This window comes from Melanerpes formicivorus, unplaced genomic scaffold, assembly GCF_026170545.1.
Source record: "Melanerpes formicivorus ecotype bairdi unplaced genomic scaffold, bMelFor1.0.p_v2 SCAF_58, whole genome shotgun sequence".
In the NCBI taxonomy this organism is placed as follows: domain Eukaryota; kingdom Metazoa; phylum Chordata; class Aves; order Piciformes; family Picidae; genus Melanerpes; species Melanerpes formicivorus.
In genome coordinates, this window is record NW_027142410.1 from 2,755,788 (window position 1) to 2,783,415 (window position 27,628).

The window sequence follows — 27,628 nt, forward strand, 5'->3', positions numbered from 1 at the left end:
AGCAATAAGGTCACCCCTGAGTCTCCTCTTCTCCAGGCTAAGCAACCCCAGCTCCCTCAGCCTCTCCTCATAGGGCTTGTGTTCCAAACCCCTCACCAACTTTGTTGCCCTTCTCTGGACTCGTTCCAGCAAGTCAACCTCCTTCCTAAACTGAGGGGCCCAGAACTGGACACAAAACTCAAGGTGTGGCCTAACCAGTGCAGTGTACAGGGGCAGAATGACCTCCCTGCTCCTGCTGGCCACACTGTTCCTGATGCAGGCCAGGATGCCCATTAAGAGACCCCAGAAGAGAAGCACCAGATGAGACTACGCAGTGCAAAGCACGGTTAGCCTGAAAGCTCCTCCCTGCCATCTTCTTCCAATGCCAACTGAATACCGAAATTTGGCTCCAGAACGTTAGAGAAACCTTCCAGACAAGTTGCTGAATGCAGAGTTTTCAGAATGTTTTTAATCACTGCTACAAAATATTAAAAAAAAAAAAAAAAAAATTCAAAATAAAATAAATAAATCCCCACCCACAGCCTGATATGTGGAGTTTTCAACATTTGCTGAAAAACAACAGGTGGTGGGGTCAAAATGCAGAGTCTAACATTCTAAAGTAGTTCCAAGCTTACACAACAATTGTTACTATAGCTGTAGTGCTGTTACTTACTGCTACCATTGGTTGTAATGTTATCAGCAATACTGATGCTCCGACTACTTGCAGAGTCAAAGCGAGAGTGAATACAAATTACCTGGTGAACCTGAATTTCCACTTTCAGAGCCTCCTGTAGAGTCTGCAGCTCCATCCTCTACCTTCTCCACTTTCTCTAAAAGTGTCTTTGCTGATTCTAGCGCCTTTAGTCTCCGGTTTCCTCTTTAAGGACAGCGCTATAGGAAACAAATCAAGGTTTTGTTTTGGTTAGTGGAGGAGGGGGAAAAAAAAAAAAAATCATCAATTTGAAAAAAAGCAGAATATAACAGAGCAGGAATTCAGACCTGAACTATAGTCAAGTGCAGCTTTCTAGACCAAACACAAACAACCTTCCCAACACGCGAAATCCACAGGCCGCACAAAACGCCTGCCTCGGAATCATCGAGACGAATTTGTTACTTCCCACATACCCCAAAGTTGACACACTTGTCCCTTATCTTAGTTTGCAGGCAGCTATTTCCTACCAACAGCCTATTGCTGTTGCATATTAAATTAGAAAAATGTAACTACTAAAAAAATTATAATAAAAAAAAAAAATCTGTGTAGAGGAGAAATATATTCTGGAGACTCAAATTCTGCAGCCCAAACAGCAATAAATTGTTAAACAGAATGGCGTGCATTAACATACTTCCATGATACTATAGAGCTATTCTTAGATGGGATGGTCTGCATGCAGTTTGACAGAACAACATTAATATGTCATTAGCCCACAGCCTGAAGTTTGTGCTGAGCTAGTCATTCCAGTGGAAACCTGTTTTGAAGGAACACAGGGCTGATACAAAGCAGCAGAAGTCTTCTTCAAAACCATTAATTTCCAAATCCTTTTTAATCCTGAAATTCTGCTTGTAGAATGAGTATACCATCTTCCCTTGTACTGCAAATAAATTAATCCCCCCCAACCTCTGACACAGAGGAGCATTATCAGCCATGCTTCTAACAAGCTTTGAATGTTGAACAAAGAATTTTTGTTCAGAAATAAGTTACAAGTATCAGCCTCTGGAAGAAGATCGAGATTCCTGTCCCTGTCCCACACCCTCAAATCACAAAGGAACCTGTGTAAAAACATCTATAAATACATACAGATAAAAGGCCAGCAGAAAACATTATGCAGCAATTTTTTCCAGTCACTTTTCCATCTAGACACAGACAGAAAAATTACTGAAGTGTTAAAATAGTTCCTTTTTGGTTCTTTGGGGGGGTTCTCTCATTTGTGGTTTGGTTTTAGTTGTCGGCGGTGGTGGTTTGGGTTTTGTTTGTTGCTTCTTTGGTTTTGTTGCTTCTTTGGTTTTATGGCTTTTAAATTGCTCACAGTTACTGCACAGGTATTGTAGGCAACTCAGAGGCCTTCATAACAGGACTTCATTGTTTTCAAAATGATATTGACATATTAGATTAGACACGCAGTCTGTAAAAAACAAAGTCATTCCCTTAAGTTAGAGAGTCTTATTTTAACATCGCCTCCCTACAGTCAACTCAAGTGCTGGACAAGTTGGTGAACTCCTGAAACTAAAAGGTGGGAGGGGGATGCATGTGTTTTGTTTATGTCAATTAATTGTTTCTCTTTCCAAACAGAAATATGTTGCCAAGAATAGAATATAAAGGGGGTTTTAAAAGCCTTCTATTTAAACTCATTCTTTGTCAGCACTGTCTGCAGTTAAAGTTACCTATTTAAATAACAAAAAGCCTGATCAGACTTTCCAGCAAACACATGAAATGACCTTCTGCAAAGGCCTCTTCTCACATGTGACACAAACCAGTGAAAACAGCTGCCTTTGCAGCACTCCTCTCTATAAAATTCTAATTTGTATCAAGGGATACATGGAAATTACATACAGTTCCCTGTTCTATTGCCACAAACAGTAATGAGAAAACAGTATCCTGCATTATTAGTTCCACTCACTGACAAGCACAACTATAGCCTGCATTAAGGCCCTACCAGTGCAGCTTCAAAAGAAACCATGCTTCAGAACACCACGTGGGAGAGTAGCTAAGGCAAACTGGAGCCCACTGCCTGTCATAAGCCTTGATTATGGGGTTAAGATACAGGCAAATACAGCCATAGCTCCCCTCAGTATGTCTTCAGTGAATCAGAAGGCAGTCATGATGAACAGCTAGTATCACTCTGCAGCTACATACTAACTTTAAAGCTAAGTGCAAAACAGCAGAAGAGACAACTGAGAGTGTAAACAATGCCCATAACTTTAACACATGACACAGTACCTCTGTGGAGGAAAAAAAATCCACCAAAGACTGCCTAACTACTATTAAAACACAACTTAATTTGACAGACAGAAATTGTAGTATTGGTGGTTCACAAACCCCTAACCCAACCCAATTCCATAGACTCCTTGAACAGCTAGAAAGGTTTTTCCAAAACAAATGTCTAAGATGGTTCAGAAAAAGAGTGCTATGCAGAACACAGAGGCTGCTCAGCCTGGCCATGTTTACAGGGGTGTAGACATGAGCAAATGTAATTCAATGTCATATTGAAGAACATATTGTGACAAGTAAGGAAAAAAACCCAAAACAATTCTAGTAACAAACCAGTCATTCCATCCCAAAATATTTGTGACAGCTTCAGACTTTTCTTTCTTTGTAATTTAAAAAGGTAGCAGATTTTAACATCCCTTAATACTTATTTTCTCAGTATACACATAAATTTGAAACAGGGGCCATGCCATAACATCCTAAAGAATTAATTTCAATTTACAAGACTGAAGCTTCCCAAGAAAAAGCTTTTGATTATTTCTGTATTTTATTGGGTATGTTTTCCAACTTTTGACGACTTCTTCCTACTTCCCCTCCTCCAGCATTCCCATTATAGCCTCAGAGCAACTCAATTTGCAAGCACCATCTACTTCCAGTTGCCTTCTGCCAGCAAAGTTACACTGAAGCACACTTATAAAGATAGGAAACACTCTCCTCTCCAAAAACTAGGACCTGTTATGTGAGGAGAGGCAAACTAACACTGCTTCATCAGCAAAGGCCACACACAAAGCAAGATCCCTCGCAATCACCTCTGCTTAGCTGCTGAATTTGTCAGCTAACAGCACCAGTGTTCTCCTCAGGGAGAAGAAGAAAATAAAAAGACTAAAAGGATCAGGATAAGGAATTCTGAGAACTTTGTTAAATTACAAATAAGATGCCACATATTTGGCACACCATCCCAGAAGGGGCATACATTACAACCACTTTAAAGACAGGGAAGCAGGAAAAGGACAGCGAAGACTTTATTACCCTGTTCTGAAATGTTCATAGTATCATAGTATCAGCCAGGGTTGGAAGGGACCACAAGGATCAGCTAGTTCCAACCCCCCTGCCATGGGCAGGGACACCCCACACTAGATCAGGCTGGCCAGTGCCTCAAGCATCCAGATAAATGGGGGGGAAGGGGAGAAGCTACCCCATTAAATAGGATGTTCTTTTTAACTTGTGGTCAAGTTGCTAATTTCTGCATATGAAATATATCTAGCTGTCATTTTGTTGTACCCCTCTAGAACCCAAACACTATAAAAGATGGACTTGTGGCTTCCCTCCCAAGCTGCCCAAAGTTATCCCTGAAGTATTCTTAAACACTTATCCACCTCCCCCACCCCCCCAAGAAAAACTGAACATTCCTTACATCCAGCAAATCCTTGAGTGTATTGTTCTAGTTTATTCAGTATTCCTAAGGCTGGAAGAGGCCTCAAAGATTATCGAGTCCAACCTGTCACCACAGACCTCATGACTAGAGTAGGGAGGACACTACTGCCCACTGCAGGCTTGAACTCAAGACCTTCCTATTAAGGGTCTGATGCACTACCAACTAAGCCACATAAGGGGTTCATAGAATCAAACCTAGGAATACCTACAAGGGCAGCTGGTTAAATATTGCTAGCCTTTCCTTTGAAAACAGGTATGGAACTGCCATCACCAAGTGGTCACACATTTTGTGAGTGCAAACATCTTTAATATGTCTTTAATTTTTATTCTTTTAGACCAAGAAAAAAAAAAAAAAAAAAGACAAAATCTTAAGCCCAGTGGCATTACAAAATGACTTGCTGGAGTGTGTCCAGAGAAGGGCAACAAAGTTGGTGAGGGGTTTGGAACACAAGCCCTATGAGGAGAGACTGAGGGAGCTGGGGTTGCTTAGCCTGGGGAAGAGGACACTCGGGGTGACCTTATTGCTCTCTACAACTACCTGAAGGGAGGTTGTAGACAGGCAGAGGTTGGTCTCTTCTCCCAGGCAGCCAGCACCAGAACAAGAGGACACAGTCTCAGGCTGCACCAGGGGAGGTTTAGGCTGGAGGTCAGGAGGAAGTTTTACACGGAGAGAGTGATTGCCCATTGGAATGGGCTGCCCGGGGAGGTGGTGGAGTCACCATCACTGGAGGTGTTCAGGAGGAGAATTGATAGGGTGCTTGATTGCATGGTTTAGTTGATTAGGTGGTGTTGCATGATAGGTTGGACACAATGATCTTGAAGGCCTCTTCCAACCTGGTCTATTCTATTCTATTCCCTCGAGTAACACATCCAAAGATCTATAAAACCATCTCTGGATTACTCATAAAACACATTCCATTTTCCACTTCACTTTTATGACAGTGGAATCATTTTAATTAAAAATATTGTAGATGATTGAAACTGCATGGATGAATTGGTCTGCAAACATCCTTCATCCCACTGGTTTTTAAGGAAAAGCATGCAAATGCCTTGTTCAGTGCTAGAATCAGTGATTTCTAAAAGGAAAGCAGAGGGTTGGGGAGTAACTGCTTTTCTTGTACATCCAGATATACTTCCAAGCCTCAGCCAGAAAGAACACTGAGAACAAGAGAAAAAATTGCCATTCCTTGGACAGATTTCAGCTACTAGAGGCAGCAGATCTTCATTCAGTTTCTTGCTGGCACACATTTATTGTAAATAATTCCTTATTTCTTAGGTGGTTGATTCAAGACTTAAAACTTCATACTCGGATAAATACCCCAAAGCACCGCAGTTAAGGCAGTAGATGCTTATATGCTGTATAAATACCCAGAGCCTGAATGAAACCCTAAACTCTATGATAAACATGTAAGTCATTAGCACTTCTTTATTATTACCTCCATTAAACATAATCCACATCAGAACCTCTAAAATATCACAAAGCTATTTAAACTGCAGCTATTTTGGAAGCTACAGCAGAAACACAACTGACAAAGTCGATCTATATAAAAGGTACAGCCCACACAAAAGCCTCTGTGTACGGAAAGACTCGAAGTGACTTGGAATCTTAGACAGAAGTTTTTCTGCACCAAAAAAATCCCTTCAAAGAAATGTGGGTTTCACATGACACAGAAAAGAAAACAAACAAACAAAAACCTAACTTTTTTTTATTTGAGCAGATGAATTTTACGTGTCCACTGCTGTTACAGACTCCTCGGCCCAAATCTCTGCCCTACAGTGGTTTTATTTATAGCACTATGGCTTCCATCAGTAACGTTTGCTTTTTGAGATTTCATTTCTGAATATAAGAATAGATAGGATTTCAGTTTCAGTAAACATCAAACTTTTCCAGGAATGGATGCCAGCTCTTTTTGTATCATCTATTCTTAGGTAAACCATCTTAGACCTGGAAAGATGCACTTACCGGTTTCGAGAAAAGTTCTTCCCTTCAGCTCTCTACCCCCTCCTACAAAAAGAAAAACAACAACAAAGAAAGCTAATTACAAACAAGCAGCTTAACTACAGTTTAAAACAGAAAAACAATGAAAAAAAATACTTGGGAAGTTGGTGGGAGGAAGGTGTTTAGGTTTTAAGGAGGGGGGTTGGGTTTGGGTTTTTTCCCCAGGTTCTGGATATTTGAGGTTTGACTTCTGTTTTAAATGTTCAAGCTAACTACAAAATACCACTTGGAAAGAAAAATCTGCTTCACATGGCAGCCAAAGAGACCTTACAATTATAATCTGGATTAAAACACAGACTACTACTGTCACTAGGGGAAGAAGAGATTACAGGTACAAGCTTTCCTAGTTCTGCACAAAGCCTATGTCCCGCTCCCTAGGGGAAATACCTCCTCTCCATCACGTTTATTAACACCTAAATCACAAGCCCTGTCAGTCGGCACAGCTGAAAATGACAAGGTTACCCACCCCAGACCTTTGCCCACCACCTCTACCAGAGGTTACACCAATACAACAAAGATGGTAGAGCAGGTGGTGTGTCAGCACAGTCACTAGAGTTCAAATCCCAGAGTACTCATGCAAACTGCAATCAATGGCAGTTTAAGCTAATGTGCTAGGTCATGAACTGTGGAGGCCAAGAAGACACACTGCCCATTAGACTGCCTGTGTCATGGGAAGGACATTTAGCAGTGGAGCAAGGTAGTACCTCTTAAATCATCCTCATATGAATCATAAAAAAAACCTCGTTGAGTCAGAGTCCTAAAAAGATAGCTGAAGTATAAATGATAACTCATTTGCTCAATTACTTTGCCTGATGCTAAAAAAAGCCTCCAAAATACTCCAATTTTCTAGTAAAATACTAGCATATTTTAAGCTCCACAGCTACCAAGATCTATGTTTCTATCCACACACAAGTCATTGACAATGAGCTGAAGTTTAAGCCCCAACCTTATGAACAGATAGAGGAGTAGAAAGCCACAAAATCATCTCTTGCTCAATGGAGACCAGCACCAGTGGAGAAGCTGACATTAGCTAACCAGCAGAACCAGGGTGCAAATGAACACCAAGAGCAGAAAACAGGAAGCCTACTGCTGGCAGTGACTCCAAGTATTGTCACACTACCAAGTCTCCAGTTTTACTGTGCCTTTTGAACAGCAAAATATTACAGAAGTTGTCAAATTAATTTCAGAGCAATTTCAGGTTAGTTTTAATAACATCCAACTGCCATCATGGCAGTTTATGAACTGGAGTGTACAGACTGTTTTAAGGCTGTATTCCAATTAAGTGCATCTGCTGTGGATGATACAGAATGTGAAAAGTCCTCATGGTTGAGGGTGCTGAAGACACAGGTGTGATTCTCAAACTCTAGCTGCTGCTGCTGCTTTGATATCAAAAGTCTTAGCTGTCACCTCCACCTCCCATTATAAATCAGTTATTTAAGTGGTCCAAAAAAAAAAACCCCTATAAAGGAAGCTTTTTCATCACACAAGCACTAACCACCCCTCTTCAATGAAGAAATACAATTATATCACCATGCTATTAATTAAAAAAAATAAAATTAATTAAAGTCTTGCTGCTGTAGATGACTGACTCTGCAAAGCTAAACAAAGCAGTCCCTGCTATATATCTGCAAACAGAGTCTTAGAGTAAGAGAGCTCCTGTGATCAGGTGACCCATCTGGTGGATGTGGGGAGGCCTGGGGATGTGGTCTACCTGGACTTCAGCAAGGCCTTTGATACCATCCCCCACAGTAAACTGCTGTCTAAGCTGTCAGCTCGGGGCTTGGACCACAACACTCTGTGCTGGGTTAGGAACTGGCTGGAGGGCCGAGCACAGAGAGTGGTGGTGAATGGTGCCACATCCAGCTGGCAGCCAGTCAGTAGTGGCATCCCCCAGGGATCAGTACTGGGCCCCGTCCTCTTAAACATCTTCATTGATGATCTGGATGAGGGGATTGAGTCAGTCATCAGCAAGTTTACAGATGACATCAAGTTAGGAGCAGATGTTGGTCAGTTAGAGGGCAGAAGGGCTCTCCAGAGGGAGCTCGACCAACTGGACAGATGGGCAGAGTCCAATGGGATGGCATTTAACAAGTCCAAGTGCTGGGTGCTGCACTTTGGCCATGGCAATGCCATGCAGAGCTGCAGGCTGGGGTCAGAGTGGCTGGAGAGCTGCCAAACAGAGAGGGACCTGGGTGTACTGATCAACAGCTGCCTAAACATAAGCCAGAAGTGTGCCCAGGTGGCCAAAAAGGCCAATGGCATCCTGGCCTGCATTAAGAACAGTGTGGCCAGCAGGAGCAGGGAAGTCATTGTGCCCCTGGACTCTGCATTGGTTAGGCCACACCTTGAGTCCTGTGTCCAGTTCTGGGCCCCTCAGTTTAAGAAGGGCATCGAAACACTTGAACGTGTCCAGAGAAGGGCAACAAGGCTGGGGAGAGGCCTTGAGCACAGCCCTATGAGGAGAGGCTGAGGAAGCTGGGATTGTTTAGCCTGGAGAAGAGGAGGCTCAGGGGAGACCTCATTGCTCTCTACAACTACCTGAAAGGTGGTTGTAGCCAGGAAGCGGTTGGTCTCTTCTCCCAGGCAACCAGCACCAGAACAAGGGGACACAGTCTCAGGCTGCACCAGGGGAGGTTTAGACTCGAGGTGAGGAGAAAGTTCTTCACCGAGCGAGTCATTCATCACTGGAATGTGCTGCCCGGGGAGGTGGTGGAGTCACCGCGTTCAAGAGGGGATTGGACGTGGCACTTGGTCTAGTCATGGGGTCTGTGTTGATAGGTTGGACTCGATGATCCTCGAGGTCTCTTCCAACCTTGGTTATACTGTGATACTGTGATCATTTTTATTAAACTAAAAACCCACCAAAAATCAATTTCCTTGTAGCAAAAGTACACACAAACTGAAAAGTCCCTTAAGAATAACAGCATGTTTAATTGTGCCTTCTTTTTTCCCACTCTGCTACATGAAGGCTCACCTCCATAGCGGGACCCTAAACTCATCAACACTGATCTGTGAGGTAAAAAAGCACTACACCATTACAAACCCTCAGATTTCATTTAACCACCCTGAAGGACAATCCCAGGCTGAGAACCCAAGGGCTCCCGAGGACAAAGTTAGGAAAGCCAGGAGTGTAATTGTGACCCTCCAAGTGATTTACTGTGTTGCCTTGGAGAAGTCACTTAGAGAAGACCTAGACAGGGAATGCAAATACATTTGCATCCTCGTCTGTATATGATTTACTACAGACTCTCTTAACTGTTTAGAACAAGTTAATGTTTCAAAGTCAAGCCTTTGGAAATACAAAATACTTTCACTCTGCCCTCATGCAATTATAGTACTTTTACTGGCACCTCTGCCTCATTTAGCAGAGAGGACAAGCTTAAAAAATGAAGTATCAATTGAATCATTTCTTTTCATTCTGAGTTTGCAGTTCAAATGTTTTCCTTTTTAACTCACCATCTAAGCTCTATAACAAATAAGAATTGGTATCCTCATAAGCAGCACATTAACAAGAGCCACAGAAAACCTTCTGCCAGGCACAAGCAAATTTTCATAGACAGATAATTGAGACAGAGTAATGAAGAACAAACATCCAAGACTGGTAACTTCAAGCACCTGAAGCAGACAGTTTCCATTGCTCTTATATTTTTGTAGTAGAAAACTAAAACTCTGGCTTTGGTTCTTGAGAATTCTCTGCATTTGTGGCTACTGGGAACCAACATGGAACAGTAGTTATGAAATAGGTACCAGATAAAATCTGCTCTATAGAAGAAGTTAGATTATTCCTTGCTTCCTGCAAGAGTACATTCACAATCTCACGATGCCGCTCTCTCCTGCTACAAAACACAAAGCTACGATTAGACAGCTCACAATCACTCATATCAATAGAGAAGTCTGAAGAGTTTTGCATTTTGCAGAGTTCCTTAACAAGAACTTCAACAAGTAACAACGTATCATGAAATCTCAAGTATTTATTTTAGTGAGGTTGCCTACTGAAGGCTCTAGAAACACATGCTGCAAACTGAGGTACGAGTCTGCATGGCCAACTCTTGGATTATTACAGTAGATTCCGCAGTATTTGGGGAGTTTTAAAACCCCAGCTGTGGAAGTCACATTTCTATAACCACCTCTGCTTTCTATTAAGAGCACTGTCTTCTTCCCAAAACATACATATGATCAGCAGAAAAGACTGAGCAATGCTTACTTAAAGACAAAGTGATTAAAAGGCTTAGTAAAAGACAAAGTAATTAAAAGTAGCACTAACCAAATAAAACACTGATGGTTCAGAAATGTTTTTCTTAGCAAGATTGACTGTTGAGAGTCTCAGTGTTAGAAACAGGAAGGGTAGCTTTTCACATGCATAAACTTAAAACAATAATACTCCTCCCCCCCACCAAAAGAAGGCTCTTAACCTTTTCCACAATACTACACAACATATGTAAGAAAACAGACACCCCACTACTAAAAAATTCATAGTCTGCAGATCAACCTCAAACTTTTTTGGTGAAGCGTGTCAGTAAGGAGAAAAGTTATTCAAGTCATGAGCCTGTTACAAAAACTAACATCTCAAAAAAAAACCCTGATATGTTTAAAACCTTCATAGCCCCTGAAGACATCAGAAGTACACGCAGATGTCACACTCATTAGTCCTAAACCTTCAGGTGCTATGGGCTAATTAAATTTTAAGTATCTGTATATAAAGATGTTTGGTTACATCAGTCAGGTACTTACTATCACCTTTAAGTTACACAATAAAGCTCAGGCTGCTGTAACCAGATCCATTCAGAAAACACTGAAGAAAAGTATCATAGTATCAGTCAGGGTTGGAAGGGACCACAAGGATCAGCTAGTTCCAACCCCCCTGCCATGGGCAGGGACACCCCACACTAGATCAGCCTGGCCAGAGCCTCAGCCAGCCTGGGCTTAAACACCTCCAGGGATGGGGCCTCAACCACCTCCCTGGACGACCCACTCCAAGGCTTCACCACTCTCACGGTGACGAACTTCCTCCTCACATCCAGCCTGAATCTCCCCACCTCCAGCTTCATTCCATTCCCCCTAGTCCTATCACTACCTGAGATGTCCCTCCCCAGCCTTCCTGTAGGCCCCCTTCAGACACTGGAAGGCCACCAGTCACCTTTACCTACTTTTTGTTAGCACTTTTCCTAACTCTAGAAGCTGTCACATGTTTCCTCTTAGACCATCTAAACTTTGATCAGGAACTTTCTATGCACATATCACATTCCAATAGTCAATTATATCATTTTAACTCTTTGTCAATAGGACCTCTGCCTTATTCAGTGCACAGGATGGAGTCAGATGAAAAAGGGCTGACTACTGAGAGCCTGACACTTTCACAGTGCAGAGCACTGCCTGACAGTATCAAGGATAAAGCATTAATTAAAAATATTGGAAAAGTAATTAAATCTTTGGGTGCAAAATACACTGCACACAGAAGGGATTAACAGTTTTCTCTGGACTTGTGTCTTTAGATGTAAACTCCTCAAAGGAACAACTCCCCTTCCCATATTTGAAAGGCATCCTGAATGCACAGACCACTCTATCAGCATGTTCTAGGAAAACAAATGGTAACAGTTCTGTTACTGTGATTTTCAAGTGAGAAATGCATCAACTCGTATTCCTTCACAGGACAGGATTTCTGCAGTCTCAGAGGAGACCAAAACAGCCCAGACAGGAGCTATCCAAACTATTTCAAATTACATTAAGGCTCACATTTCAGGGAGCATCATTAATAGTGCCAGTGCTGTTGCTTCTGTGATTAAAAACAAGCCTCCTGTGTGCCAGTGCAGGGAATCTGATCTTGCTGTTGTACTGCAGCTGAGAGAACTCCCAGCCAGCCCCAGAAACATGTGCCAGGCAGGTGGCAAAGAGACCAACAGGATTGCCCATGATAACCAAGGCTGCACTTATGTGTACTCAGCCATGCTTTCCAGTTTGTCCATCTGCAAAGCCGCCTTTCTCTTCTTCCTCCCTACATCCACACAATGCAGGTGGGCAACTCCCACTGAAATGGTCAGAGCTTTGATTTCCTTCTGAGGCTATGATTAGCCATGGAACAGAGGCAATCTGGAGTTCAAGTCACCAGAAGATGATTACATTTAGGGAGGGATCGCATCACCTTCTTAAAAGCAGTTTATACAAACGTCAAAGTAAGTTTAAATGGAAGCATGACACCATCCTGCATCCTTGTAGAAGCAGCACTATATTTAACATATAGAAAATGAGCTAAGAGAGTAATTACAGCTAAAAAGGCTGTCCCTGTTGGAAAGGCAAAAGCACTTTACAAACTGATTTTTAAAATACCATGGTGCAAGACAGTCGCTTGCCATGGCAGGCAAACACATGGAAGAAGCTGAGGCTGACCCTCTTCGTTCTGCCTGTGACTACAAAATGACTACAGCTCTGACAAGAATTAGTAACTCTTCCTGAGCAAAGTCTTTCCTGGCATCCTCAGGGGAGCTGGGGGAAGGCAGTGAGATCACATTCTAGCAATCTGAAAAACCACACTTGGCCTAGAGGAAAGTTAGCACAAGTATGTTTTAAAATCTCAGGACTGCCTCTTTCACCTGAGCAGGTTTAAGGTGTCTGGCTTTACCCTTTTTACCCATGCACAAATGCCTCTTTTGGAACAGTCTTAGCGCATTTCTTGATTCAGAAAAGCACATCCTAAAGCCACTTACACTTGAAAGGGAAAAAGTTTGCATAATTTAACTCACCAAAGATTAACCATTTAAGCTAGCTTTAAAACAGAGCACTCATCCTCCTACTTCTCACATACATAGACCTTTCCTTTAAATATAGAGCTATTAAAAACAAACCAACCCAAAAAAATAAACAACAAAAAAGGTCAAATGAACAAACAACAACAACAAAAAAACCAACCACACAACTAATTCAAGCAAGTTCAATTCCCTGCTTTATTTCCTTCCAGTTTTTTGATAAACACAGAAAACACAAAACCACTCTCTAAGCAGCATGGCTGAACTGAAATAACTGGATGACCTGAACTTACTTCTGTGGACTGCTTGGTTATTAAGAAGGCATGCATAAGAGGAGGCCCCAGTTCCAATTAAGCCTAAGTTTATGCTTTACTACCAGTGCAACAGCAAAGTTTCACTTGAAACAGAGAGCTAAGAACTTTTTTAACAAGATTTACATGATACACATCAGTGGAAGACAGAGTTGGACATTTTTTTCCCCTAAACATTTTTGCTGCATTCTGCCTCATTCCATAAAGCTGCTGGAAACTGTGATTTATTTATTTATTAATAGAAAATAAAGTTTATCAATTAGACATCAAAGCATAATGTTGACTAATCTCTTAAGTCTTAAAATTGGCATTCTTCTTTTTAAATCCTTTTCAACTTATTTACAAAGTGTACACAGAGCTGGAAGGGAAAAGAAGATGAAAGGTCAGTAGAAAACTGAAGGAGTTGTGCCTTTCTAGCTGTACTAGCCTTCTGTTTTGTCTCCAGTTCTCTAACACATCCAAAAGGAAGTTATGTGGAGTTTGGTGGGTTGGGGCTATTGGGGTTTTTGGTTGTTTGGGGGTGGAGGGGAAGGGTTGGGAGTTTTGTTTGTTTTTGGTTTGGGATTGTCTGAGGGATTTTGGCGGGCTTTTTATGTTGGGGTGTTGGGGTTTTTTTTTGGGGGGGGGTGTTGGGTCCCTTTTTAGTAACATGCCTAGAAAAATCACTTAATTGACTTCCACTGTTCTTAAGGTGTAAGTTTCTCATTCCAATCACTGTGAAGTTTCTGCCTTCCTTCATACTTTGGAGACAGAGTATTTGGGGAAAAGTAAATAGAGAAGTTGAGAGAAAGACAGAAGACAACTTTCTAGAATAACACTGAGTATAATCCTAGCAACTGATTTAGCAACTAAAAAGCACAAGGAACAAAAAAACCACCATTTTGCACATTAAAGAAAGCTCTACTCCAGTACACTGATTAAAGGAGTAGTATTTTTTCCTCCTCAAACTCCATTACAACAGAGGGACCCCTGATTTCCTGGTTTAGTCTTTTAAACACGAGGACAAATCTCATATTGACTGCCAAACTATTTTTCCCCTTCTAGCAATCCACTTCATCTTGGAGAAAAACCTGGCTTGTGGGAACGATGCGTTAGTGAGGCAGAAGCGCCTTAGGAGTTTTGGGAAAAGGTCCAGAGTACAAAAGGAGATGATCTGGGTAGTGCTGCATGAAATGCAATACTAGAGGCATCTCTGCCTATTGCTGCAAGTGCCACTGCACTTCCGATGGAGAGAGCTCCAGGTATGTGTCGATCCCCTGCTTGTACAAGCTACTCTTCAATTTTTATCTATCTGCCAGAGGCGTTGGGGGGGGGGGGGGGGGGGAGGGGGAATGAAAGGCAGAAAACCAGCCGATGCCTCAACCACGAAACAGTGACATTCAAGGACAAGCACGGCCCTCCATTTCCACAGCAGAAAGAAGTGCGATTAACTATAGCCGCCAGCAGGGGGAAATGCCAAACAAGTGAGGGAAACAAAAAAAAAAAAAAAAAAGAAGTTAAAAGAGCAAAACAGTAAAACGAGGACTAAAATTAAACGAAACAAACCAATCACACGCGCACATGTCCTCAGCAGTTAAGGAACGGAAAGGTTCTGCTCCTGGAAAGGGGAGGCAGGATAAAGGAAACGCATACTACTCATCCTAAGTGTTCTGCTCATTCTTCCAGGCTTTCGAGAGGAAACAGTGAAAGTGCTAGTCCAAAACACAAGCATTTAAGAACAGCACCAGCGAGCAAAAGCAAGCTTTCAGTTTCTGCACAGTTAGCACAGAGGGACTGCAAATCAATTAACGTGTGGGTTTTTTTTAAACCCTAGCATCTCAATGAGCAGCAAAGTTTTGGGATTACACAACGGAGAGAAGCGAGGTGAAGGCACATGAATTTTTAAAAGGGCTATCCAGGGCCAACGGTTGAACTAATTTATTTAAAGTGAATATATATATTTTAGAAAATCACTGTGCATTACAGAAGACTTCCTATTACATTTATACAGAATCCCAAGAGTCTGGCCTTTTTCCCCCCCCCCCCCTTCTGAAGTGATTTCAGAACAGCAGGGGTCCCATTAGACACCCTGTTTTTCCTTCTACCTTATAAATATTATCTGTACACCATTTCCATGGTTACAAAGTAGAGTGAAAACTACTTAAAGGGACTATCAGTTAAGGGAATAAATCCCTGTTAAAAGATATTTTGGTGAAGGCTAACTTGTGTGGCAACAGAGAGGAAACAGCCGCAATTACACAATGCATTTCTAAAAACTAAGAAATGGGAAACCAAAATGTGAAAACTCTTTTTTGGGGGGAGGGGGGAAATAAATAAATGGAACATGCATTTCCAATGCGAAAAAAAGAAAAGCCCTGCAATCACAAGCCTGTTAGTTGAAAGTATCACAGGCTCAGAACCACAAGGCAGAATTTCAGTGACAGACTTGTGGAGATGAGCTACAGAAGCTTCTACTGATGTTATCTTCCCACAAGTATCAGACAGAAGCTAGGGGACACGTGTAATATGAAGCAAATGTTAATACATGCAGATGAACTGTGATTAGTGATTATGTGGCAGGGCACCTTACAACAGCAGGTAATCTTTTATACTTCTGTGTTTATAAAGCTCTTTCAAAATCAGATGCTGTAAAGCTCTTCTCAGTGTGTCCACGAAACCTCCTAACAATAATTCTTCAAGCATGCACACGGCAAGACCACACTAAGAGGACATCAAGACATTTAAGTAAACCCCAGTTCTGCTCAGAGTTTATATAGCTCTGCCTCTAGTTTCTGCACTTAAATTTATCCTGCATTCAGAACATGCCCACAGGCAGCTAATCTATCTAACCAAGGTTGTCTCCTTTATGCTCTTTTCCAGCTGTTAAGTCCTGCCACCAGCAGTCCTCTCTTTTTCTGGTGGGTGTGGGAGGTGAGGGAGCATTGCAGAAAGCTGAAGTCTGGGGAGCACTGCTTAAGCAGCGGGAGCACTGGGCAAGCAGCAGAAGGAAGACTTCCTTCCTTCTTTGAGCAGTCATCAAGTTCCAGGGCACTATAGCAGGCAAGAGACTGAGTACTTCACTGGTTTTCTTTTTAGCTAAAGTAATCACCAAGGAGTCATCTTTCACTTTTCCCCACCTGGTCAGAAGTTTGGCTTGTTAGTTATGTATGATACAGTCACATGGACATAGTCTTCTCCTTTTGAGAGTGGAAGACCTAGAGGGTGACTGGGAATAAAGAGGTGTCTGAGTTTACCAGGCATCTGAATTCTGTACATTCTGCTTGCTACCCAGGCAGAATAGAAATCACTATCATTTTCTGCTTGTCCTCATTATGGCACAGGGTAACAGTTCTTTACTTGTTTACTGTATCATCCAGTAAAAGACTGTTAAAAAAGGTCAAGAAGAAATACTATCATTAAAGATGTACTTTAAACACTAAAATTAAACCAACCTGTGCTGGTTTTCCTATGGGTCAACTTTCATGTCAATCTACTGGGAACAAATACCGGTCCACATTTCCTGTCTGGAACAGCTCTTGCAAGAAAACTGGCCCCTGCACTTTATTTTAGCACATGCATTAAGAAGGAGCCATTTCATGTATATAAAGTACAGCAGCATAAACCTGATAATTAGCTGCTAAGGTACACTCCTCTGTTCTGAATTTTACAACAGTGAAAAAATACTTAAAAAGAATGGAGGAGCTCCTTTAATCTTCTGTGGAACTTTCTGTTTTAACACAAAGCAAGAGGGCTCGAAATGAGGAACTATACATAAACGCTCGCCCCTACAGCACTACAGATCACTAGCTCTAATATGTCACAGGCTTCTGAGTAATTGTCAGAAGACAATAAGAAAACTATTTGCTAGTGAACAGATGTTCACATGACAAAAGTATCAAAGAACAACCGTTTGTTGCTTAATTTGTCTTTGGATTTAAGAAGATGATGAAAAAGCTAATGCTTCTCGCTTGTTAGATGTGATTTTTTGGTGTTGTGTTGGGTTGTTTTTTTTTCCCTAGAAAAAGAATACTGGCAATTTAATTGCCCACAGCTCTGTGCAAAAAAAAGAAGTCTCAGACTTCTGTTGGGTGCTCTGAACCCTGTTAACAGGCGGCTGGGACCCTCTGCTGCTACCGGGAAGGTATCACATTTTCCTCTCCTCTTGAGTAAATGTAACACCTGTTCAAGGACAGCCTGCTCACATTTACAACGTTCTCATTCCATATTTAAACCTATTTGCTTTTTAGTCAAACTTATTGTATTTCACCAGTTATTATTTCATTACACTATTTCACCAGTTATTATTTCATTACACTATGTCATCACTTACACATTTCATAGTATCAGTCAGGGTTGGAAGGGACCACAAGGATCATCTAGTTCCAACCCCCCTGCCATGGGCAGGGACACCCCACACTAGATCAGCCTGGCCAGAGCCTCATCCAGCTTGGGCTTAAACACCCCCAGGGACGGGGCCTCGACCACGTCCCTGGACAACCCATTCCAGGGTCTCACCACTCTCATGGTGAAGAACCTCCTCCTCACATCTAGCATTCCTCATCTCCTCAGCACAGAGACCTCTTTAAAAAACAAGAGGGGGAGGTGGGGGGGGGGGGGGGGAAGAAGACCAGCTTAAGACACACTAAGTACAGTGTGGTTTGTGTATAGCTTAAATAAAGAAAATAAACAGCATGAGGGTTTTCATAAGTTTCTGGGTTTGTGTACTAATAAATTATGAGAGCACACTTAAAGGCATCAACATGTTTCAGAAGTAGTCTAAATAAAAAGGCAGCAAACAGAATTAGGTAAGAAAAAAAAATGCTTGTTTCAAACTCTGAGCTAAACAGAATATTGAAAGCTCCTTTCTCTCCCTCTCCATCCCAAAATAAAAGCGTGAGTGAGAAGGGATTTCATGACATTCTTAGAACTGTTATAAGTGAAGTCAAAGCCAGCCCCTCGCACTTAGCATGCAGGCTGTACACACTCCCAAGTACGTCACACCGAGAAAGCACACTTGCTGAGCTATCTGCTTTCCCAAGGCCTCCAACGCAACTGCCGTTCGGCTGCAGCAGCGATGCACACGGAGCCTACCTGATTTAGGCCTAGCAGGAGTCCACCCCTGCTTCCCCATTTCCCTTCAGATTTCAACTAACACATCATTCCACCATCAGCTTTGGGTTTGGTGGTTTTTTTTCCCCCCCCTCCTTTTTTTGCTCTGCCTCTTTTAGCTGTAGTGTTTGTATTTTAAAAGAGGAGGGAATTACAATTTACTGTGCAAGATTTGGCCCTGATTATTTTCTTCTTTACTACACCAGCTACCCTGCAGCTTCTCAGCCATCGCTGGCTGTTGGGTTGGTTTTTTTTTTTTTGTTCCTTGAATGCAACAGGACTTAGTCTGCCAGGCTGCATCACTGTTTTCACAGCATACCTCTAAGGGGAAAAAAAAAAAAAGATTCCTGTCTTTCTAGCATGCTTCCTGCTGGGTTCTGTGAACATTTAGATTTCCCCACTCTCTCAACAGATAAACAAGTCCAACTCAGGCTCAATATTCACACGTTTCTCTCTTTCAACACCCATTCCTTACCCCTCTGTTTATTTTCACAGAAAACTCTTTATTAAAAGTGCAATTAAGTGGTGGCCCAAGCACTGTAAGTGTTCTCTTGATTCCTCTGCCAGGTTAATCCCATTCTGACAACTACTTTAAGCCTTTTATTTTATCTAATTCAGCATTTTGCCGCTCTTAGGGCTCCTAATCTACCTTGCAGCTTTGCAACATTGAGGTTCAGAAAGGAGAAAAGAAAAACACAACAAACCATACACCCCAAAGTTTTGCCCCTGCATAGCATGAATTTTCTCATCTAGGCAAGATGGAACAACACTGAGAAACCCCACATTTTCTAATAGCTTCACCCTGAATGACATTTTGAGTGAATTACTTGATGCAACACAGTCTTATGAAACCAACAAAAAGCTGCTGGGGAGACACAACAGTGTAACTAAGGTACAGATGAAGTCTCCAACCTCATCTTCACCAGGCCAAAACAAAAAGGTGTAACATCCTGGAGGTCAAACATATCAGAGTACTGCATCATAAACAACAAAACCCAACCAAAACAAAACCAACCCAAACAAGTTTTCAAGAACACTAAGACTTAAAGGCCACAAATACACACCTTGCTGGAATACAGGAAGCAAAAATGCTTGTGGGGAAAAAAATTAAAGTTACTACATTTTATCCCTTAGAATAAGCCACAGCAATTAAACAATTAAAGACTTCATGCAACTTTTTCCCTTTTTTTTTTTTTTTCTCCCAATATAAATAATTATTTCAACAGTGATTTAACTAGCTCATTGCAATGGAAACTTTGACACTTGGTACATAAAACATTTATGAAAGGGTTCTAGAGAGCTCACTGTTCAACACCAACTAACACAAAAAAGATGGACAAGTGAGAACAAGTTTATATATGCACCTTGGAAAGCCTTGTTTTCTCTTCCCCTCTACAAATTTGTTTTGTGATCTCAGTATCTGAGCAGGTATTTCCCCCTCTCTGTTCTGCACAATGTATCTGAACTACATTACAAGGTTTATTTCAGTCCCTTGTCTTCCAAGAAATATCTGCCCTAGAAGGAAAAGCAGAACAGTACTCTCCACACCCTTTTCAGCCCCCTCTGCTGCAAGAAAACCTATACCCTTGTAGCAGGGAGGAGATATTCAAGTTCCCCAAACAAACACAAACACTTAAAGAATTCTGAAATGAGGCATTTAATGCTTTGGAAATCACTCCTAGTGAATAATAGTCCCCATTGTCATTTTAACCTGTGCTAAATGGCGTATTTTCAAATCAGCTATTGGAGAAACATTAAGAATTTCAATTATTTCAGCCCTTTCTATTTTCTCAAGTTGCATTAACAAGCACATAATATCTGGCAGAGGTTCTGTGGGGGAAGTGGCTTGTATATCATCCTTTCATACACACTACAGGCTCCGACCCTGGAAGAAGGCAGAACGCTAAGGAGTGGAGGGTGGTCGTGTAATGGACAGGACACAAGACCCTGGGATCAGCAGTAGATCTGTTACCGATTTCAGAACTGGCTCATTTTCACAGCATCTGTGAAGTCACTTAATGTATTTGATCTTCCAAATACAAAGACAATATTGGTACTTGGTTTATCACAATGCAAGTTATTAATTTCTTGACTTTGTATGGGTTTAGACATCTCTGAATAAAGGTAACTAAGACACAAAACACTTGTCTGTCCAGGTAGAGACAGAGAATCAAAGCAAGCTTCAACTTAGGGCACATGTGCTACAAAAGCAAAACTCTTCATTCAGATTTCTCATTCATGAACATGCAGAGGTGTCAGTCTTACTCGTTCAAAAGCTCATACACAAGCAGTCAAAGGAACAGCAACTTTTATGAATTAAACTTTTTGCTGTTATTAGGTTCCTGCAGCAGTCACACAGTACACTAGAGACTTGTTCAAACTTCACAACAGATTAATACTAACCTACCAAAAAGAAAAAATAAAAAAGCTTTTTCCACAACTTGTGAAGCATCACAAGTATGCACCCACACAGGAGCACAAGCTGCTAAGAGCTTCTGAATATAATAACATAAAATTGTAATTCAAATTACCAACTGCACAAATAGCAAGGAAGTTGAAGGGGGGGGTTGATTCCCCCTAACAATCTAAACCACCTAGATTGCTGAACATTTGTACAATCTGTACACACTGAGCAAAGCTGGGGTAAAATTCCTACAGTGGGTAAATTGCTACAGTCTGGATGTCACATCTGCATGTTCATACATGAAGCATTAAGTCTTCTTGTCCTCCAGGCTACAAGTCTGCTGGACAGAAGTGTCTGTCACAGCCCTTCTTCCTACCCCTCAGATATGATAAGAAAGAACACATGTACTGCTCTGTCAGTATAATTATTTAATCCCAAATCAATACTTGGAGCAGCAAGGGAAAGGTAATTTCACATGTAGCAGCATAATAATCAAAACCAGCATTATTTTCTAGCAATATTTCTTCTCTGAAAAAAAAAAAAAGTGCCCATTCCTAAAAATTCAACTGGTTAATACAAACTCCCTCAAAAATCAAATTAAAAACCCCACAATGTTCTAGTTGAACAAGGATTAAACCTCTGAGAGTTAACATCTGCCCTTTGCCTGACAGCCAAATTGCCTTAAACCAAATCATAACAACCCTCATTGAGATTAATGCTGGTTGAGTGAGAAGTTTGGCTTTGGAACCAGTTCCAAACAAAAACAATGAAAATCCTACTAAGATGATAAAAAGTGATAAGCAGGGGGTCCTTGATATCCATTGAAAATTTAACTTGCAGCTTGTCATAACAAAATAATGACAAACTTGGTTAAAAGGCAAGACAGGGACTTCCACAAATTAGAAAGGGAAAGAACTGAAAAAAAGAGGCAGGGAAATGTCACTGCTTACCTGAGGTGATAGAATTCATGGTACTAAGGTTACAAAGCACTGGCCATTAAAAAAATTTAAAGGAAAAGAAAAACAACAAATCACATCTCTCAGGACCATTCTCTTCTAAGCATTCACATGGAAGATTGCAATCTTAATGAAGTGAAGCTTTTGGACATCAAACTTCAAAGTAAAAGCAAAGGGACACTGGAATATACACATGTTGAACAACAGAAGGTTCATACACCATGTTGCATCAAAACCAAAAGGAAGGTAAACTCATTTGTAGACCTCAGATCACCTTAGACAAAAATCCACGAGTGGATCTTCTTAAGGATGTATTAAAAGACTGAAAAGAAACACCCTACAGTCAAAAAGCAGGAAACTTACCCTAACAACAATCAGGGCTGAGTCTGTGAAAGTACTTTAACAGATCTGGCAAAAGGGAGTTTGCAGACATTATGATGCTTTCCTTTATTTTAGATAGTTAGAATTAAAGCAAACTTCAAAGAGTTACAGGGGATCTGATAACACTGAATGATTGATTTTGTCATTATATTGTCCTGGGTCGACCAGTGCAAAGTAACAGAGGAAAAAATAACCTCAGCTATAAATACATGAGGATGAGTCTATACTAGGCATGCTACTTACTAAAAGGTTGAGATTACTGCAAGCTAACAGTTCAACTCCCAGCAGCAAAGTCAGAGAAAATCTTGGAAGGTATCAGAAACTGAAGGGAGAACGATCAGGGAATGTTTGGCTGTGCTGCGCACTGCATGTAATCCTGGCTGCTCCACCTCAGGAAGGGGAGAGCTAGAAATGGTATAGAGGGGAAAGACAAGTAGGGAGCAGGTTTGAAACAAGCAAAACTCTCTTGCTCGCATTAACCCATTACATGCACAGAAAATGCAGTCAAACTGCATGGAACCTGCTGCTGAGGAGCACTATGCAAGCCACGGATAACGAGTTCAAAAAAGCAGCAAACAAATTCACCTATAAATAGGTTGATGTTGCTATTCGCAGTGCAATAGCCCAAATGTAGCTTCCATCTCAAGCAGCAGCTACAGAAGTGTCTGTCAGAAATTTACTGTTAATATTTCAGCAGCTGACAGAATTCACCCATTTCCTATGCTGTTCAGTGAGCTGCTGCTGCTGGCCACTGATAAAGGCAAGATGCTGGATTAGATGGACATTTGGTCCAGCACACTATGTTAGTTCTTACATTTAATCACATTGAGCAGCCATACCAGAGTATGTCTTGGGTTGTTTTGAAGGCTGGTTCTTCTGGTCAATAAACTAGACTATAATTCAAGCATGTAATGTTAAAAGCAAAAATTGTAACTTCTCAAGCAGAAATCAAACTGGTTTATGCTTATTGTGTAACACAATGCAACACTGAAAGGCATGATCAAATATTAAAGGGTTTGGGGGGTTTGGTTTTACATAACCCATCAGACTGCTGGAAAACTCTCCTATAAGCCCCTCACTAATCAGGATGTCAAGCCAAGGAGACTTGGGCAGTTAGTCCCTCCTAACCAGGAAAGGCCCCAAAAACTGGAAAGCAGCACAAAACACAAGCCATGGCTGTTTGCTGGAAAAATTGCCAAGACCCATTTCAGACTGGCAACAATTTGGCTTCCTTCCAGCTGACCAGAGGAAAGATCTCCTGAAGCAATGGATTCAACAGGAGTGCACAGATGAATGTCTGACTCCTCTCCAAGAAAACTGAACTAGCCAAAGTCATCAGATCCTGTCTGACCCTGAAGTGGTACTGGATGCTCTTCTTTTAAAAAGGCAGTCTTGCTGAGGAAGTACTATTGTGGCAGAAGACACACAACCTCAAGCTGAGGCCCAGGACAAACATCGAACAGAATTCCACCAGGAAGCACTGCTAAGCTTGCTAGAAAGCATTGCCTAAACAATTTGGTGAATGTCTGTTTTCTCATCACTGTCAGCTTCTTTCTCTTCTGACAGATGAGCTTTTGAAGATAGCCAAGCTGAAAGCCATGTAGGATAAACAAGCAGGTCTCAATCTGTGACAAACACACAAGTTTCATTTTCTAGAGCCCAAATTACAACGGGTCTGGAAAACAAAGCAATTGTCCAGTATACACCACCTTTCACTACTGCTGTAGGTAGTAAGATGAAGATGGATGTATACAATAAGCTTATCATCCTTATCAGGAACCAACAATTATCAAGGATAAAAACAATGGGGGGAAAAAAAAGAGCAGAAGCTTTGTGATCAGTTTCAGCAAGACACAGACATTGCCTTAATAGAATTATTGCTCAGATACACTGGTGAGAAAGCTGACCACATGAGACATCTCTTAAGTCATCTTAAGTCACACAAGAGACAACAAAAGAATTCCAGGCTGCACTACATTTTGTTTTCATTTCATGGGGGGGGGGGGGGGTGTAGTATCATTTTGTTATTTAAATAACCTCCTGCTTATGGCATCACACAAGTTGGTGTGGGTTGGTTTTCTTTTTCTTTCTTTTGTTTTGGAGGGAGTGATGTGTGTTATCTAGGCATGGAAATCGCTTCTGCTGAAAGAAAGTAGCAACACAACACCCATGTCATCCTGAAGATCACTTGTGCAAACTACACTGGCAACGAATAACACTAGAAACTAACAATTCAAAGAAATTGGAACTCTTATTTGTAGTTGGGAACTTCAGATTTACTAGATGTTTTTCCTCACTCCGTGCTGTCATAGGTTTCAGATGGAATTTGTCGGTATCCTCAGGAGAATCTCAAGAAGATTTAATCATAGCATAAGTGTGTGTACAAAGTTTATTCATGCTTCAATGCTTCTGATGATCATCCATGGGGCAACATTTCTCTCTTCTCCATCCCACTAGAAAAGCCCAGAGATACATAATTTGTTTTCCAGATAGATAACTTGAAAAGTTTTCTTCTGAAGTGGCCCATCTCTCACAAAGAGCAAATTCTAGTACTAAGCAAGGAGTGAAAGAACTCCAAGCACTACCAAAAAACTCTCAAGTCTCATTCATATCTTTTGCTTGCAACAAAAAAAAAAAAACAAGGACTCATCCTCTTGCTCTCCTTATAAATTCAAGGGGAGTTTCTGTGCTCCCCCATATCTAGTGATACTTCTCCAACTATGACACAGGAAAGCTCAGTTACACACAATGATTTCAATGCATCATCTTCCCTTATCACACATTAGGCTGTGTGGAGATGGAAGAACAGGACAACCATAGGGATGTCTCCAGATTTATGCCCATTTGCCTGCAATTGCAAGCCACTGGTGTTAAGTGACAATGCAGGCTGACCTTGATGACGCAATACAGTTCTCCTCCTGGTTTACTTCACATTTCCATAATACCTGCATACAGTATCACCAAGGTTGGAAGAGACCTCAAAGAGCATGAAGTCCAACCTGTCAAAGCAGTGCTGCTTCCTTTGACCATGTGGAGAACAAGAATTTAAAGTCTTCTTTCTGAAAAACACAGCCAATGGTATCACAGTATCGCCAAGGTTGGAAGAGACCTCGAGGATCATCAAGTCCAACCTGTCACCACAGACCCATGACCAGACCATGGCACCAAGTGCCACGTCCAGTCTCCTCTTGAACACCTCGAGGGATGGTGACTCCACCACCTCCCTGGGCAGCCCATTCCAATGGCTAATGACTCTCTCGGTGAAGAACTTTCTCCTCTTTGGACCTCTGGTCTTTAATGCCAAGGAATAGCTGAGAATTATTTTAGTACCATCACTCCATTAAGCAGGGGTGTTGTAAGCAGGACTAACCACACAAGAACAGGAGAAGCATGCCAATCACCAAATTAACACAAGATGATATTCCAGGAAGTTTCGTTACACCCATCTATGAATGGAGAGATTACCAAACCCAGAATGCTACTTCACAGAAGTCACATCGCAGAGCAGAGAGGCGGTAGTTACCGAAGTTGCCTTGTATTTGGCCTTGAAGCTGTCTCCACAGTTACGGAGCTGAGATGTCACAACATAAAAACACTTCAGTAAAGACTGTACTAAACCAGCTTACTGCTGAAAGTCAACCCCAGCTTTATGCAGAACCAGAGTCTCAAAACATGAACAACTCTAATGAAGCATTAGGGGGGCACACACAAAAGATTCTGAGCTCTGCAAATGCTCCAAGACCCCGGCATACATCACAAACAGTGCCTTTAAGGGTTGTAACTGGAGATACTGCAGGCCAAGAGACCATGATTCCATAGCTCACCAGAGCCCAAGAGCCTAATGCTCAGAATCGATCGCATGGAGTTCCAAGCATGGGTCACGCCTTTAAGTGAGCTATTCAGAGCAGACAACAAGGCATGTAACAAAAGGGGAGCCACACTTTCAATGCTTGCTGGGGTATAGCACCCTTATTCAAAACCACTACAAGAGTTAGTGGAAGCAAGGATTTACGCAGCCAGCTGGGGCAGATGCTGAAATTGGGGTCTTGCTGACTCTGCTGATTCTCCACTTAGAAAAGGCATTTGTCCAGGTTGACAGAAGGTATCTGTCCTCACTTCAGAGGACTGGAGAATTCTGCTCACATAAGCTGTACACAAACTAGTTTTAACAGGTGGTTAAAGCCTCAGCACTGATGATACTAACCTCTCAGCGCTACTTCTGCTGTGCACTGAACTATCCCATGCAACTAGGTCTGTCAGGTCCTTTGTACCAGGCTCAGAAAGTATGATACAAAAAAGGGTGGTACTGTGCAGTGAAGTTACTGGAACCTCATTCACACCCTGGCCATAAACAAAGTGCTTTCTGGAGATATTTCAATTTGGTAAATAAAAGCACTAACCTTAACTCTCACCCTCTGGGTACATTTAGAATATGTGCTCACCTAACAGTATCTCTAACAACATAATCATGCCCACAGAGTTTTATTTGCAGGATAATGCACAGGAGAGAAAAAGGTGGGCAAAAACATTCAAGAGCAATAACAACAACCACCATCTTTTTTCTGTCTCTTCTTTCAGGTTCTGCAGAACTTCACTCAGGACTGTTTCTGGGCACCAGTGCTTACTCATATAACTCAGATTTCACTGACTTCAGATTCACACTTCTTAATCATTCTCTCCCCCATCCCCATTTAAACCTCTACTTTTCCTTCAACCCAAGATAACTTAATAAAAATAAAAGAAAATAATATATATCCAAAACTTCAAAACCAAAGTAGTCTGTTTATTTCATGTTTTATAAGAATCTTACCTCCTCTGGGGCAAGCACTACTTACTTGTGCATCACACAAACTTAATCAGTGAATCACTTTCAGGCTTTTTGTTTTGTTTACAACGTATCAACACTCAGGACCTGAAGGATGCAGGCAATTTATTGGATTAAACACACAAGTGAGGGCCTCCACTCCTAGCTTAAGGTTTCAATAAATTTACCACAATGCAGAATAAATCAATTTCTCTCTGCCTCAGTTTCTAATCTGAAACATGGGAATAATACTACTTACCAGACTGACCTGTTATCTTTCAAGTGGAGCAGATTCTCAAATAATAACAGGCACACCTATACTCAAGTGAATAAACTATGCTGATTCACAACAGCAGATCGCCTGGGCCAAATTCCTTGCAGTATTAACAAGTCAACAGGAAGCACTCCAAAATTATTACACTGCTGTGCTCTGATCTTCCTTCCCCTACATTCCAGTCAGCTGGCACTCTCACTGCTCCCTGTAAATATATAGGCACAGTTATCAACCTCAGATTCTGCCTTCCCTTCCCCTTTTATTATATTCTCCCTCCTTACCCCTTAAAAGCTTTTTTTTTCCCCCCCTTCCTTCTCTTCAAAAGCACACAAATG

The 27,628-nt window shown here is 41.5% G+C and overlaps 1 protein-coding gene across 10 annotated transcripts in view; it reads right to left on the bottom strand.

Annotated features, from left to right (window-relative positions):
- PHF21A (PHD finger protein 21A) overlaps window positions 1–27,628 on the bottom strand; it is a 158,293-nt gene that overhangs the window by 118,059 nt on the left and 12,606 nt on the right. For all 10 annotated transcript variants that reach the window (XM_068161484.1, XM_068161487.1, XM_068161483.1 and 7 more), the window contains exons 2-3: window positions 6,300–6,341; window positions 735–870 (exon numbers count right to left, since the gene is read on the bottom strand). In XM_068161484.1, the coding sequence (XP_068017585.1) occupies window positions 735–788 (54 nt within the window). In that variant the 5' untranslated portion in view covers window positions 789–870; window positions 6,300–6,341. The remainder of the gene's footprint in view (window positions 1–734; window positions 871–6,299; window positions 6,342–27,628) is intronic.